At 37.1% G+C, this 15,428-nt stretch overlaps 1 protein-coding gene and 1 long non-coding RNA gene across 6 annotated transcripts in view; one reads left to right on the top strand and one right to left on the bottom strand.

The window, feature by feature from the left end:
• The first annotated feature begins 2,630 nt into the window (after positions 1 to 2,630).
• LOC112986396 (uncharacterized) lies at positions 2,631 to 14,621 on the top strand. The gene is made up of 3 exons (XR_003259994.2): positions 2,631 to 2,807; positions 12,194 to 12,449; positions 13,029 to 14,621. It is a non-coding gene; the product is annotated as an uncharacterized LOC112986396 (long non-coding RNA).
• FOXN1 (forkhead box N1) overlaps positions 8,301 to 15,428 on the bottom strand; it is a 41,291-nt gene continuing 34,163 nt past the window's right edge. For all 5 annotated transcript variants that reach the window (XM_026105641.2, XM_064523292.1, XM_064523293.1 and 2 more), the window contains exons 7-9: positions 12,167 to 12,374; positions 11,067 to 11,594; positions 8,301 to 9,222 (exon numbers count right to left, since the gene is read on the bottom strand). In XM_026105641.2, coding sequence (XP_025961426.1) covers positions 8,954 to 9,222; positions 11,067 to 11,594; positions 12,167 to 12,374 — 1,005 coding nt within the window. In that variant the 3' untranslated portion in view covers positions 8,301 to 8,953. The remainder of the gene's footprint in view (positions 9,223 to 11,066; positions 11,595 to 12,166; positions 12,375 to 15,428) is intronic.

The raw sequence follows: 15,428 nt of genomic DNA on the forward strand, positions 1-15,428 counted from the left end.
TTGCCTGTACAGGTCTTCGGTGTTTAGATACTCTCTCCTGATTAAGCTTACTTTGGGAATTACCTGAACAACTGGGAGCATGTGGCCTTTTCTTGAAACTCTTGAAATGAGCAGAGACTGATTTCACTGAATAGTTAAGCAGCAGAGCTAGCAAAATAATAACTCCAATGAGACAAGTTAAATCTAATTTTGATGCTCGAATGTTACTGCCTAGACTGGCTGAAAAACTTTCGAGGTTGAAAAGAAGCTGGGAAAAAACAGCACTTCAAATTGTATTCAAGAATAAATTTCCCAGTGTTAAATGTCTGCAGAAAAAGGATAAATGACTTAGTGTTCCTTACACAGCACTACCAATGCTTCCTGATCTTTTTTCTTAGGAGCATGTCAGTGTTCTCTTGATTAATAAATATACCTAACCATCCTGGAGATGTTCTGTACCTCTCCTCAGATTCTTATTCTTACGGTATTTATCAGCTGCTTACATATTATGGCACGTCTTATGTGTTCAGACCATGCTTCTAATTCTTTTGCTATTATTCAAGGGTATCCAGCTTTCTGTGACATGCATTCAGTTAAAATTTCTTAACTGTAATAACAATACCCCTGATTGATACACTATTCCAAATTTCCCAAGGTGTACCTTTAAGAAAATGTGTTTTATTTTTGAAGAAAATTTTAGAGATTATGCAAGTCGATCATTTCATGTTAAGATAAAATAAAGGTGGTTATTCTATCTATTTAAGTCCACAAAAAAGGACTAGTTGTGCTACAGATACCTTTCTTTTCTTAACCAGTGCCTCCAATAGGAGGTCAAATCATGCAGGATAATGTATTTTAATTAAAACTACAAAGAGAATTTTGGTAGGTAGAGTATAATTGTAGTTGGATGTTTCCCAGCCATTATTTTGAAAACTGGCATAGGATCTTAAATGACAAAGGCCTGTTTTATTTAATAATAACTTAATTATTCTAGTAGAGGGAATAAACAATGTTAATGAAGCTTGCATATGAAAGTAATTTGTAGCAAAACATAAAAACAGTCAGGGAAGTTACAAACAGCAATAGATAAAATGCAGAATTAAATTTACTTTCTGAAAGGCAACTTAACACATACGGAAGAAAATAATTCTAAATACTTCCTTTCAGTTTGTCCTCTTCTACTGAATGACAGAATGATTCAGAAGAGGGAAACAGCAAATTGGATATTTTATAATCCTGATAGTTTAGCTATAAAGAACCAAAGATGTTTTGAGGTAAAAAGTTACTGGAAAATGCCAATTTCACTGTAATCACTGGAACAGTTACGTACACAGTTGTATTGCTTGTACCTGTTTGGTTATCTAATGCATCTAATTTTTGTTTTCTCAGAAAGCAGGACACAAACTAGGGTAGGAAAGCTTGGGGAAAAGGAAATCTTGGACAATTGTATGAAAGCTTATAATAAATTATCAAAACTCTTACACTGATGTATCAGTTCACTTGCTGGTCCTTTGTATGCTTTTAACGTGTATTTCCTCAAGCAAAGACATGGGTGTATAAACCATCCTTTGAGCAGGTATACTCAGATCCTGTTTCAACTACAAAAGATGCACTTCGATGTTACACGTATCAGACTTGAAAGCTGGAAGCATCTAGAGATTATTTTAGTACAAAAAAAAACCCTTAATTTTTGTCATGAGTGATGTGCAAGGTACAGCACAGCACGCTCATATGAATGTTACTCTGCGCACTGGCATTCAACTAGTTTTGAAAATTGTCTTTTTATTTCCCAAATGCATACTTTACCACCCTTATATATAATTAAGTGTCTAATTAAACCTGCTGGCTGCTTTGATGTCTGTAAAAAAAATTTCATAAGCCAGGAGAACAGAGGATACAGTATGTCCCCTAAAATTAAAGTGTACATAGAGGCCTGATTATAAACATGCCATTCAGAGGAAATAAGAAAGCTCTCTGTCCCAGACTGGCTAATGCCAAGTCTCTTCGGCACTGAGATGTCATGTACCTTGTACAGACGGTCTCTCACTGGAGTTCATCAGCTAGCATCTGCCATAACCCAAATTTGCAGTAACAGGAAGTGTTTTTTGCAGCTGACATATGCATGTACTTCCCGTGTCTATGTGGCAATAGATACTGCAGGAAGTATGAGCACAAGTGTCACCACTTTGATAACTTTTAAGACTATTATTTCAGCTAACAATTGCATTTCTTTAAGATAAAGTAAGAAAGGTTATTTCTACTTGAAGCAAAACCTTGCACTAAAGCATTTCAGTTTGTCTCCTTAGATTAACTAGCTATTCAAAAAGAAATATTTTTCCATAGCATTTTTTAAAATGCCCTAAAGTAAGGGAGTTAAAGGTGAACTAGAAGAAATCCCTTAAGTAATCATTTAAACCCAGTGCCTCAGACAGGCACAAACAAGCTGGGCCTATTCATGTGGTTGAAATTAAATTCTTTATTAGCTGGCTGATGAGCGAGACCTTAAATTCTTTGTTCATCCAAATAGCGCAAATTCCCTTCTCTAATGTTGTTTGGTTTTAAATTGCTTCTTCGCAAGGGCTGGCACGGTATGTTCTCTTTCATTCTGCACGGCTCCTCGAGCCCCGTGCCTACCTTTGGCTCTCTCACGTGTGGCCCATCGCAGCCGCTTATGCTAATACTGCGCAGCTTGTGGGCAACCACCTCCGCCATGGTTTCTGGAGAGGAAAGCAAAGTCTGTAGGAAATGCTGGGAGAGCCACACCTGCCTTCTTTTTAGCTTATTACTCATCTCTGCCCGCTCACAGGACTTTCACGTTTACTTTAAGGGTAAGAAATGCATCTTTCCCGGCACTGCTAGGGGCGGGACGCAACCCTCCTTGCCCGGGGCCGCGGTGGCGGTGTGAGGCGACAGCGGCAGCCCCGCAGGCGGCCAACGGCCCTTCCCGCGCTTCCCTTCAAATCCCAACGGCCGCGGCGGGCGCCGCGGCCAATCAGCGGGCGCCGCGCGGCGTCCCCCGCCAGCGGTCACGGCTCGCGAGGCGAGGCGAGGCGAGGCGAGGCGAGGTGAGGTGAGGTGCGGGCTGGCGGCCTCGCCCCGGGGCAGAGAGCCGCTTGCGGGCGTCCGCTCGCCGGGCCGGCCGCCGCCGCCGGCAGGTAGGCGGGCACCCGGGAGGTGTCCGGAGAGAGGGGCGGCCGCAGCGTCCGGCGGGGCGGCAGCTGGGGCGCTCCCTGCCGGGCAGCGGCGGACGGATGCCGCTGAGGTGGAGCCTGGCGACTGCGGGGTCTCGCTGAATCACCTCAGCGCAAGCTTGGGGGAGTGTCATCCATCCCGCTTGTGCGTTCTGGTCTTTCCTCGGGGTAACTTATTTTCCAGTGACCGTAGTGTTAATAAGACATTTGGGTAGTGCTGCAAGTTACGGTCTTTGTTTTGCAGCTGGGCTTAATTACTTTTGTTGGGAATAAAAGTGCAATGGTTTTACTCTCTTTTGTGTGCAGGTCAAAGATCGATTAGGCTCAAAATAAGTAGTCTTAAATTCACCTGACTTGCAGTACATTTCAACACTTTAATTCTTGCTCAAATGGCTGAGCTACCGAGGTTTAAAGGCTAGCACCTGGAGCAGATCTGCTCATCAGTGATATTGACCTTCAGCCATGTAGCACACTTTCCCTATCTAAAAATGTTTTGCCACGAAGTTAACATGAGCTTGCATGTTCTTGGAAACTAATCCCAGCAGTTGTTGACACCTCCTGCTCCTTGTGGAATTAGAGAGATTAACCCTAGAAAAGGCTGCTAGGTTGTCCAGCTTCCTACTTATCCTCCCTGTGCCCTTCACTGTATTGAGCCTAAACTTACTTAGATGTACTCAACTAAAGGAAACTCCAGAAAGGTGTCCAGTCTTAACGTGGAGATAACAAAACACAAAAAGTTATTATTACAATAAAACACTGAATAGCACTGAGCTGCCTGCCACCAGGGAAGGCTCTTGGTGATGACTTCACACAGACAGCTACTCACTAAGATTTGTTGGTTTGTAATCTATTCAACATTTGTTATATTGATGTTATATAGTGTTGCCCTATTTTTTCATGAGTGTTCTAGTTGGCTGAGGAACAGCCAGAGGAAATCCAGTTTACATTAACAATGTACTTACTGCTGTTAATTTTCAGTAATGTGCAAACAGGTATTGTTTGAGCATGTTTGTTTCTTTGGCGGGCCAAAAAAAAAAAAACTGCCTTCTGTGCTGCTGGGAAGGACTGGATTTAAATTTTATTTTATGAACTAACTTGATTATACCTTAGTTCATTGAAGAGCAAATCAGTTGTTCTCAAGTACATGGAAATTGCTAGTTCTAAGCTTCCAATTATGTTATTGTAGTGAGGATTGCAGGGAGAGAAACAAACTGTATAGTTCTTCAGGTGGTGAATGTTTTCCTGTCTTAGACCAGAAATGGATTAAGAAGTCAGCAAAAGCTGATTTATGTGAAAGTTTTTACCATTTTTGATATTTGGTTATCTATGCACAAGTATTTATGCAGAGACATTGGCACTGAGTAACTAAGTCCTGGAATCCAAATAGTGGTTTCAGTCAGTAGTTTAATGCTATTTGAAAGTGTCAACAAATCAGTTGCACTTTTGTTGACAAACTCTATGTACAAACGAAATGCTAAAAAAGACACAAAGTATTAAACAGCATGTCAATGTTATTTTATCTGTTGCATTAATTAGTGTCAATTAGTGTTATTAATTAGTGTCATTTTAAAGTAGCTCAGTGCTGTGCCGGCTTTTTGAAAGATTGTGATCATACCTGAAAAGAACAATAACAACTAAACCAAATGAATCTTCAGAGAAGATGATGGTTTTACAACAAGAACAGGAAAATATATGAGAGAGAGCGTACCTTAGTCAAAAGTCTTGTAACAGTAAATTTGAGCTCATGTCCAGAAAATGAACTTGAAAAACCTAGTTCTGATACAAATGACTATGATTAGAGTTTTCTGAAATTTAAATGAAACATACAATAAAAAACCCTAATAAATTCTGAAATTTGAATGCAAGGTTTTCCTAATCATATGTTGGAGAGGGTGACAGTGAGCGCTTTCTTCTGTCTGGTAGTGACATATTTGTATGGTAACTATACTTAATTATTTTTTTTTCCCTCTTGACAGAAATGGTTGTTTGCATAATGTATTTGGTTTAGACTGACTAAGCAAGCATCATTAGCCTTGGACTGAGAAAACTTCATTTTATTTTTTTCCTTTTTCCCCCCCTGCTTTAGAGTACTACTTGAAACAGTTTTTAATGCAAATTTATTTTAAATAGATTTGCAATGTGTGCAAAATACTTATTTCATGTTAGGTACAATATAAGCTGTCACTAGCTGCACAAGTCTTGAAAGAAATGTATGCTACAATATCTTAGGGACTGTGTCAAAAATAATTTTAGAAGTAGTTACACAAGATAAGGATTATTATTCTGAAAAGTAATACACTTAAATAAAAGGAGTTAAATAAAAATATTTTTTCACTTTTTAAAAATAATTGTTCTGGAATAGTTAGTAGTAGGAGGAGGGCATGAAGTCAGACTTGTATGTCAAAGGGATTTTTCTTGAGTACCAGACTCACTAATGCTAAACTGAGGAAAAACAATAAAATTTTAGACATAAGAGCCTAAAGGAGGGGGAACCCAGACAATTTATATTAGTTAATAACTTGCAATCTTTTTTTAAATATTACTCTCTTATAATATAAGAAAAATCATGGAGTCACTTTTAACTTCTTTTAAATGTCCAGCTGGTTTAAATATGGAATACATTAGATACAAAATATTTAAGGTGCTTAGAATAAATAACTTCATAGTGAGGATAAGCCTCTTGTGTAAATACAGTATGTCAAGAAAGTTAAGCAAAAACACCAGAAAAACATGTTGGAGTGTTCTTTTTCTTTTGTTCTTAATGTCTGGTCATTTTTCAAATACTATAACCAAGAAAAGTGTAGAATACAGTATGAGTCTTAGATCTCTTTCTGTGTCTCTCCCTCTCTCTTTCTTGCCCCACCCTCCCTTCTTGTGCATCATTATAAGGATTTTAAAATGGCTAACAAGAATTTGATGCAAATGGTCTTTGGAAATCACTGTGAACTGACTGTCTCACTCCTGTAGGCCCCCTGGAAAACTTTGAACTGTGTAACAACTCATCAGAGTTTGCAGTGAAGGACCTATAAATGGATAGAGTCCTAGCCTGAGAAGTCCTTAAGAATATAGGTAGCTGTTTTGAAAAGTCCCAATGAGGTCAGTGTGACTACTGAAGTTAAAGAAGTGTGTCTGAGCGGTTTGACAAGGCCAGGAGAGATGGTCCTATTCCAGTGCGGGGCAGGGGGGCATTGGCACTGTTTTATTGTGCTCTATTGAAGTCAGAGAGATGGCATACAAGCATATGCATTTGTTGAAACCAATCCTTTAGTGTAAGACAGGTCTGTGAAAAACAATTCAGTATTAAAGGTAACATTATTTACCAAATAAAATTATTTTTTTAATCCTGCAAACCCTTTCCTCTTACTGAATTGTGGTCTTTGTTTTCAGAATGTGTTTGTACCTCTATCTGCTGTTGTTCCAAAAGGCTGTACAGGCTATGCCCATTTCTGTAATAAGCATATTCCATGTTTTCTTAATCAGTGCTATGCTAAGCTTCCAATTGTAAGTTGGCAGAAGAAAAGACCCATGAAGTTTAATGGACATTTGAAAACTGTACTCAAGATTTCACTGAAGCTTACAAACTTTGATAGGATTTGTCACGTTTTCCATGGTTTCTTATAAGCTGGATAATCAAAAGTCTTTGTTCACATTTTTATTCATTTAATTTAGGCAAGTGTTCCTCTTTTATCCCCTCGTCTCCCTTTGTATAAGGCTTTTTTTAAAGAGTGATGGTGACACGTTTCAAGGAGTAGTAGTAGCCAGATGTTGCAGAGCCAGCAGGAGGAGCACGAGGCATCTACCTGCGTGGGGCGCAGGGGGCTGGGGTGGTTTTGTTTTTCCTCAGTGCATGGGTATATTAGGATGAATGTTTTCTTCAAAAAGATGTCTAGGATAATATTATTGCTCTTAAAGTTTGTACTTGGTAAGTATTTATTCACTTCCTGGCAACTTTTAAATTATACTGAACAGAAGGTTCAGCAAGCTTTACACTCAGTATATGCTTTATGCTTATCATCTTGCATACACGTTTCTAGTGATATGTTATGACTAATCCCCCCCCCCCTTTTTAATCTAAATATTTGGATGATCAAGAATGATTCTCCTAACCCTAGTATATTTGCGTAACTCTTCCTGGTGCTTCTTTTTTTGTTTTTTTAGTTTTTAAAAATTTTTTAAAATTTAAATTAAAAAATAAAAACCTAGAACAGCTTGACTGCATTTCTTGCTCTGCATATTCTGTTTGCTGGAACACTGAGCCCTTCGCTCAAGTTGTGTGCGCGCTTCTTGATAACTGCACAAAGGATTACAAAGTTATGTCACATGAATTCTTGTAAATTCTTCTGTCTGTGTACCCTTAATCTGATCTGTTTTAAGTCTGGGCTAGTAGGTGTGGTTGAGAGTATAGGTTTGCTCAGGTTTGGCTTCAGTCCTGACTGGCAATACTCCCACTTTACTATGAGAAAGCAGGCTAATCAAACCTGTATGTATGTATTCTAGCAATACAATCTCACAATTCTACCTGGTCTGTACATTTTTTTTACATCTCCTTCCTGCCTTTTTGCAGTGTAAGTCATCCAGTCTGACTCAATTTTTAACTTGCTTAAATTCTTCTGAGTTTTCATGGTATATGAATAGAGATGGCATCCAAGGAAGTTTATTTTCACAATTTTTTTGGTCTGTAGACTCTATTCCTTAGTGTTGTTAAATGCTCTTGCTTCAAATTGTTTTGTATTTAAATAGTGTCACTTGGAATAAAACACTGATCTTCTGTCATGTCGCAAACAGCAGCTTTATGGTAAGTCAGAGAGAGAGAAGGGAGTGTTCCTGAGAAACTGTTTACTGAAACACCTCAGTTCAGTCTGTGTTAGGAACCATATGCCATCCTAGTGCAAGCGCTAGTTCAGCATCATTATAAACACTTTTGGTTTCATCAGATATCATCTGGACTTTAAAATGATCTTTGGATTTGGATATCTGCAAAAATGATTGCCCACTCTCCCTCTCTCTTTTTTTTTTTTATTAGTGTTTTTCAAAATCTTGATTTAATGCTTGGATTATTCATCTTCCTGCTCAGCTTATCTGGATAAAAGATAGAGGAATTAATATTAATAATTTTCAGCCAAGTAAGAATTATACTAAATTTTTTTATTAAAAAAGCAGAGTTTTAAATTTCTTTTTAAACACAGTAAAACTTTCCACTAAAGTATATTTGTTGCTTTACTTTAGTCTGCCAAGCAGCTAGTCCTCTATTTTCTAATAGTTGCACAATTTTCAGTGTATGTTCTTGTTCCTGAAAACCCACAACTTGTTTCAAGGGGACTATAAATGTTTTTGATACGTGGATATTTTGTAGTGGTCTGTAGCAGATGTTGTTGACATCAATGGCATCAGGAAATAAGTTAGAGAGATTTTTTGTTTGCCTTGACATCTATGTTCATTTGCAAGCAGCTTTCATAAAAATCTGTCAATCATTTGTTTTATTCTTATAGTCATTTGTTTCAGTAAGATGCAGAAGATGGATGGCTTGATTAAAATGGTGTTGACCAATGTAGCCATTAACAAATTTTGTCCTTAGGTAGTGTTTTCAAATTTTTTAGTATCCGTTAGCAGAAAGTTATATAGTAAAGCTACATATCCTGCAGATGAGTTCTGGAGAAAGATCATTCTTATTCAGAAGCACACAGTTTCAGCATTTGTAGCTGATGTAGATCAGAATAGGTAAATGTGTGTGATTGTTAAGGCTGTATTTGGACAAAATAACCACAATTAAGTTGGTATGGGGTTCACATTAGTGCTATAGGTTTGGATCCAGAATTACTTAAGTAGGCAGGAGATACTGTATCCAGTTCCATAAAGGCAGAGTAAAGAGTAGTGAGCTGTACATCAGGTAAGCTGCTGTGTGGAGTTCCATTTTGGATGCTGACATTATTGCTGCTGCTGTTATCCATCTGGCAATGAGAAGGGAAACACTGAGAAGACGTTGGGGATGATGAAATGAGAACTAAGGGATCCACAGCGAGGCTGTCGTCTTTCAGCTCCTCCCAGAGATTTCCTATAACAAAACAAAATGGATCAATTAAACTTTCTTCCTATAAGCTTTTTGAAATGTTGTTTTATAGGAGAAATCAGTAATTATACAATTGTATATGCTGTATATGTAGGTACTGCTAATGACTTAGAATAAGAAAGAAGAAAGATTGTTTTACATAGTTATTATTTGTCTGTCTCCCTGATGAATTTAAATTTAGGGAGAAAGCGTTAATTTAAGAATATTGTTTCCCTTGTTAGTTGCGAAGATTTTCCTGCAAATGCAACCTAATGTAGCATAACTTCTAGCTGAAAGAAGCACTAATTTTGAAAGGGAGAATTGCCTCTGTTATCTCTTTAAGATATTAAAGAGCTAATGGCAATTTGTGGGACAAATCTGTACATAACATTACTGTACAACTGGGTTTCTGTTATTCCTATGGTGTAACTTTATCTGAATTGCAAATTAAATTACTAAACATGTGGTTAACCTGACAAATTAAAAGATCTGAAATGTGAATTTTTCTAAAGTGTTCTAAAAAGTTTTCCATATTTTCATTGAATGTGTGTATTGCAGTGGAAGAGCTAAATAGAAGTTACTACAGGAGGGTTGTATTTTTCATATACATCAATGAAGATTTTCTCATAGGTGTGGTGGTTTGGAGCAACAGTCTCCCCAACTACACGTGTTATCTGTAGACTGTCAAACGGGATAAAAGTTAGCACTTTTGCTTGAATACGTTTGATTTATTTTGTGTACAGTTGTTTTGCTCCAGGTACACAAAGTCTATTTTGACAGTATAAGAGGCCTTTTCTTAAGTTCTAGAAACTCAAATGTGAGATTAGGTAATTTTAGAAAGAAAGAAAGTAAAAAGCCTAGCTAAAAGAAAATAATTTAAAATAAAAGGCAAGAGCAGAGGCAAGATGGAATCATACCATGTTGGTCAAGCACACAGAATACTCACAATACAAATGAGCATGCTTAAGAGTAGTTATTTAAAATGGGAAGAGGTTAAGAGAAAGGAATGGAATATCTGATCCTGCTGTTGGAAAGATGAAAAAGCCTAAGTTTCAAAAAAAAATGCATTGTTAATTTAAGTAAAGCAACCTGGGCATGGCAGTCACTTGAACATAGTCTCACAATGTTCTACATTGCCTTAGATTGTGTAATATTTGTGACGATATAACATCAAAGCAATTGCATTTGCTCAGTCCCTGTAGATCATCAAGACTGCATTTTTGCTCTGTCTTTTAGATGCTTTGTATACCACTTGTTTTCTCTGCAGGAAGGCAAATCTTACATGTTGTTTGATGCAGCAAGAGCTTTATCATTTTGGACCTGCTTTTTTTAATGTAGATTATTTTTGCAGTGGAAAGCTATGTTCTTAGTGTTCAAATCCTATTAATTCAAGAATATTTAATTAATATCAAACTGAAGTGTTGCCACTGCATGGCTAAGTGCTTAAGAACAGCTCATAAAATATTACTGTTTAGTGCATGGATCATATGTGAAACTTGTGAAGGAGTAAATAGTATTCTCTTGAGCAAAGATAAGAAAGGGATTTGAATAAATATGTTAAATTCAATCAAAAGTATTTCTCTTTCTGCTCCTCATAGAATAATTCTTTTGATCTGCATCAAATAATTGTGCCTGTGTAGTTTCCAGTGTAAAATACATCTGAATAAATAAAAAAAATTTTTTTGAAATAGTGGCAAGGACAAATAGTTCAAAAAAGGACATGAGTCATATGTTCATTCTGCTAGTGCTTTTTTATGCAGGATACTTGGAAAGGGGGGAAGAAAAATGGCAGGACTGGGATGTGATGTAATAAGCCTGAATCTACCAATAGAAATACCTTGGATACCTACCTTGGAGGTCAAAATCAGTCAGGGATGGATTAAGAGCATCGATATCGTTGCTGAGGTCGCCTTCTTGCATGAGTGTGTCCTGCATTGTCCTGGCTGTAGAGTGCTCTGCCAGCATCTTCACGCCACAGATGGGGGGAGTCTGAGCAGGCAGTGGAGAATCCTGGGTGATGCTGGGTTGACTCCTAAGTTCATTTTGAGTTTCCCCAGAAGGGAACAGGGTCTGAGGGTCAGATGACTGTTGCATTAATGTACTTGAGATTTGAGGAAAACCCTGTGGTGATGTATAGCATGCAGTTTGCTGCCCTCCAAGCAAATTTGGTAAGGGGTTCTTGACGTGTAGAGCTCCTGATGTATGGATAGTGTGTAATGGCTGCGGAATACCCGAGGAAAGAGAGGGCTCGCATAAAGAATGGGACTGGACTGCCATCTGCCTGGAAAGGGATGCACTTGCAACACCAGTTGGACTGCAGGACATGACTGAAGATCTCAGCTTTTCACTTTTATCGCCTATCAGTGTGTCAAGTTCTTCTAAAAAAGAAGAAAAGAATCCATAACTTTACTTATTCCTAACAGAGCCTTTATATTCATAGGTTGCATCTGCAATTTTAGCATTTTTCAGAAAATGCATTTTTATTTCCCATTCCACTCATTCTAACCTCTAGGATAAGTACTCCAAAAGCCTGAAGTGTTTTTTGATTTTTAGTGCCAAGTGAGTATTTAATAAATCACATGTTCCTGTTTAAAGATTGGATAGTTATCTCATTAGTTAATTTCAAATTTTATTCCCTAGTACTTATCTCACTAAAACAAAAAACAACACTGAAATATCAAGAGAAAATGTTTTCTTGATGAAGTGATAAAGTAGTGCCTCTTTAAGCTTCAGAACATACTATAGCATTGTGGCTATTTGAAAGCACTCCAGCAAAACCAGGTCTTATTTAATTCTACTTTTTCATTTTGCCAATCATGTCATACCCAGGAGAATTTCTCAATCATTACCCTAAGCCATTTATAAATTCTCTTGTACTGCTTGGTGCATATTGCAAATAAATGTTCTTGGGACTACTGTTTGAGAACTAATACACTAACGTGTTACTGACCTGGCTTTGCCATACTCTTCCTTACAGCAACTGGGTCTTTCCTCTTCCATTTCTGAAGCTCCTCCTGCATCTTATCAATTTTGGCTGGATTCAGAGCCCACAGACAGCCTTTCCGAGAAGAATTGCCTGACTTGTTTTCAACTTTCTCAAAGCATTTGTTCAAAGATAAGTTGTGGCGTACAGAATTCTTCCAGCCATCTGGAGCTGTCTGGAAAAACAAATCCAATCTAAGAATGGAACTTGAAGGAAAGAAATGTCCAAAAAAGTATCTCCGTTTTGACTGGTGAGACTATAAGAAATGTTGTTTAGATAATACTTTCTACAGTGTGAAACTTGCATGTTATAATGAGGCTGCAAAAATGTTACAGTCATGTTGTGTAGGAAGGGAGGAATCAGATAAAATAGTAACCACTCTTCTAAGCAAGAAGGTTGGCCTTGTCAGAGAAGGGCTACTGGATTTTTAAAAGTGAATTTGCAGTCACAAGAACTAAGTGTATAAAGAACTGTATTCAGGGACTGTGAACTAAAAGGAAATCTATCTTCTTAAACTGCTTTGGAACATGTAGAAGAATTTTAAACACATAATTGAAGGACTGCATGCTCCTTGGACTCAAATTAAGTGTCCAGGTAGACTTCAAAAGAATTCTAGCTTGATACTGTAGGTGTAACTTTGTATGTGAGTCAATTATATAAACAAATAATTTAATCACTAGTACCTCACATGAGATACTGATTTCTAGATCTGATCACTGCACCTTTTTGTTTTGCATTTATTTTTAACTCAGTAGTGGAAGCTGGAGGGTTCTTTAGACTGAACAAGATAAAAAACCTTCATTAAAATGATTCCTCCATTTTTATTTAGGCAGTCTCTGATTAATGAGGTAAACAAAATTCCCTCCGTGACTTGTAGTTGAATGCAACATCGTCCGCAAGAGTGGAAAGAGGAGAAAACCTAGTGCTGAAAAAACTCACTGCTGTATAAGTGTAGCAGTATGTTTCTGCAAAATGGGAAATAGCTTTGTCTGTTGTCATTGTCTATTCGTATATTTTCAAATGCTTGTTTTCATTATTTTTTGTTAGGATAATGTTTGAAAAGAAAAGTGAAGGCATTTCTTCTGACTTTAATATTTGAGACTGTTGGTCATTTTTGTCAGTTGACTTACAAACTGATATTTTTATTTTACATTTTTTTGGTTGCTTGTAAAAGAACTGCAAAAATGAATATTGCTGAAAAGATGCAGAAAGTACCCAGCAACACTGTCATTCTCAGATATGGATGAGAAATGTCTGTGTTGGTCTAAAATTCTGATCTTGAAAAAGTGGCTCTGTATCCTCTTATTCCATATAGATTTTGTTGCTATTTGTTTTATTTCACTCATTTCTGCGTACTTAGTCATGCAGCCAGAAGATACTGCCCTTCACGTTAAGACTTTGTAAATCAGTATCGTCACTGGTATCAAAAGATTCCTACAGTAAATTTCTGATGTGTCGCTTCTTTGTTCTCCTTTTCATAGGCACTGTACAATGCTATTTGTTGCATTTCTGAGTAGAAGCTACCTTAGCTCATTCCCACTTTGATATAATCTTAAAGAAAATGGAGAGGGGAAGAGTTGCTATATTATGCTATCATGGTAGGAATCAACCTGAGAACCCCAGCTTCAGCGTGATAGATGCAACTGTTAGTACAGCAGTTCTTCTTCCCCTGCCATTATAAGATCAATTAAAAAAAATAAATTGTAGCTTTACCTGAGTCAGTCAAATGATATTCTTTCCAAAAGGTCTGCGTTTGCAGAGATGAAAGAAGAAATCTCAAGTGAGAAAGACTTTAGAGCTCATCGGATTACAAAGAATGATCTTCAGTACTAGTGTATGTGAGGCCTTTTTTCCTTTTTTTAATCAATTTTGGATGCTTTTCCTTTCTTGTTTCCAAAAAATCCTCATCTGTCTGTCATAAGAATTAAAAGAAAATGAACAACTCTCTGAAAGGTGTGTAGAGTTGCCTATGTGCCACTGATGATTCATATTCATGAATGTAAAATATTTTTCATAATTGTTTATATCAACCGTAGAGTATTATTGAACAAAGAGCACAAGAAATAAATATGATTTTCCATAATCTTTTTTAAGAAGTTAAAAAATTAAAATTTCCCTTTTATGTGCATTAAGGTTCCTTTCCATTCTTATGTTTTAGTAATATGGATCTTTTTCATATAGAATGTCTACCTTTAGGTAGTTTTTCTAATTGCTGGTTAGTGTAAAAGAAGGTCTTAGAGGAAGTCTCTTAGACTTGTGCCCATTTTTGCTTACATACGATATACCATAAATTCTGGAAAATACTTTGAAAGAAATTCTATTTTTACCAGTACTCTGAAATCTGTTCTTTCGTAGCTTGTTGTAAGAGACTATCCTGTGGGATAAGGAGTTAACATCCCAACTGAATTAGTCAGATTTAATGCATGCGTCCTTCATTTAAAGTATTAATTAGTTGTGGAAGTTAAATACATATTTAAAAAAAAAAAGAGGATTTTTCCCTTCTTAACAGCACTGTTCTACCCTTTTAGCCCACCTGATGTCAGCATTTCACTATTTTTTTCAGCCAGTCCTATAGGTGAGGCAACCTGCACCTTTATTAAAAAAAAAAAAAAAAAGCCTTTAAAACCTTTTCTGCCGTAGATTAATATGGAAGGTGGTGAATCAGTTTTTATCCTTTGTAGATGAAATTGCTTTCTGTCAGTTCCAAAAATAAATAAAACTGTTTTTCCTAGGTAAAATATATACTTTGTTTCTGAATGAGCTAACCTGAGAGAATATTCGTATTTCTCACCCTGTGCATGAGACTACATATACCTCTGTGTCTATCTAGACAGGTTAATTAGTGTTTCTGCTAAGCACCAGAGAAGATGGGAGTGGCATGTGTTTCTCAGAGGTTTTCAGAATGTGTGGGGGTATAAACTATGAGATAGTTTTGGAAACGTAGAAGCAAAAAGTACATGGATTTATTCTAGAGGCTTAGTGCCAAGAGCTGAACAGGTTCTTACATCAAACTTGGTATTGCTGAGCCAAGAAAAATAGTCATTTACCTAGCTGGGCCCTGTCAGAATACTCCAGAAATGTGTTCATGTTGCAAGTATGTTGCCAGTTATTTTAGTTAAGGTTTGATTCTCTGTTAAGGAACAGAGCTCTGACCACTCAGGTTGTTCTCGTACAGTTGGAGTCTCGTTGCTATGGCTCTTTATTGCTATTGTTGCATTCAGAGTAGTAT

The sequence above is a fragment of the Dromaius novaehollandiae genome, chromosome 19 (assembly GCF_036370855.1).
Source record: "Dromaius novaehollandiae isolate bDroNov1 chromosome 19, bDroNov1.hap1, whole genome shotgun sequence".
In the NCBI taxonomy this organism is placed as follows: Eukaryota; Metazoa; Chordata; class Aves; order Casuariiformes; family Dromaiidae; genus Dromaius; species Dromaius novaehollandiae.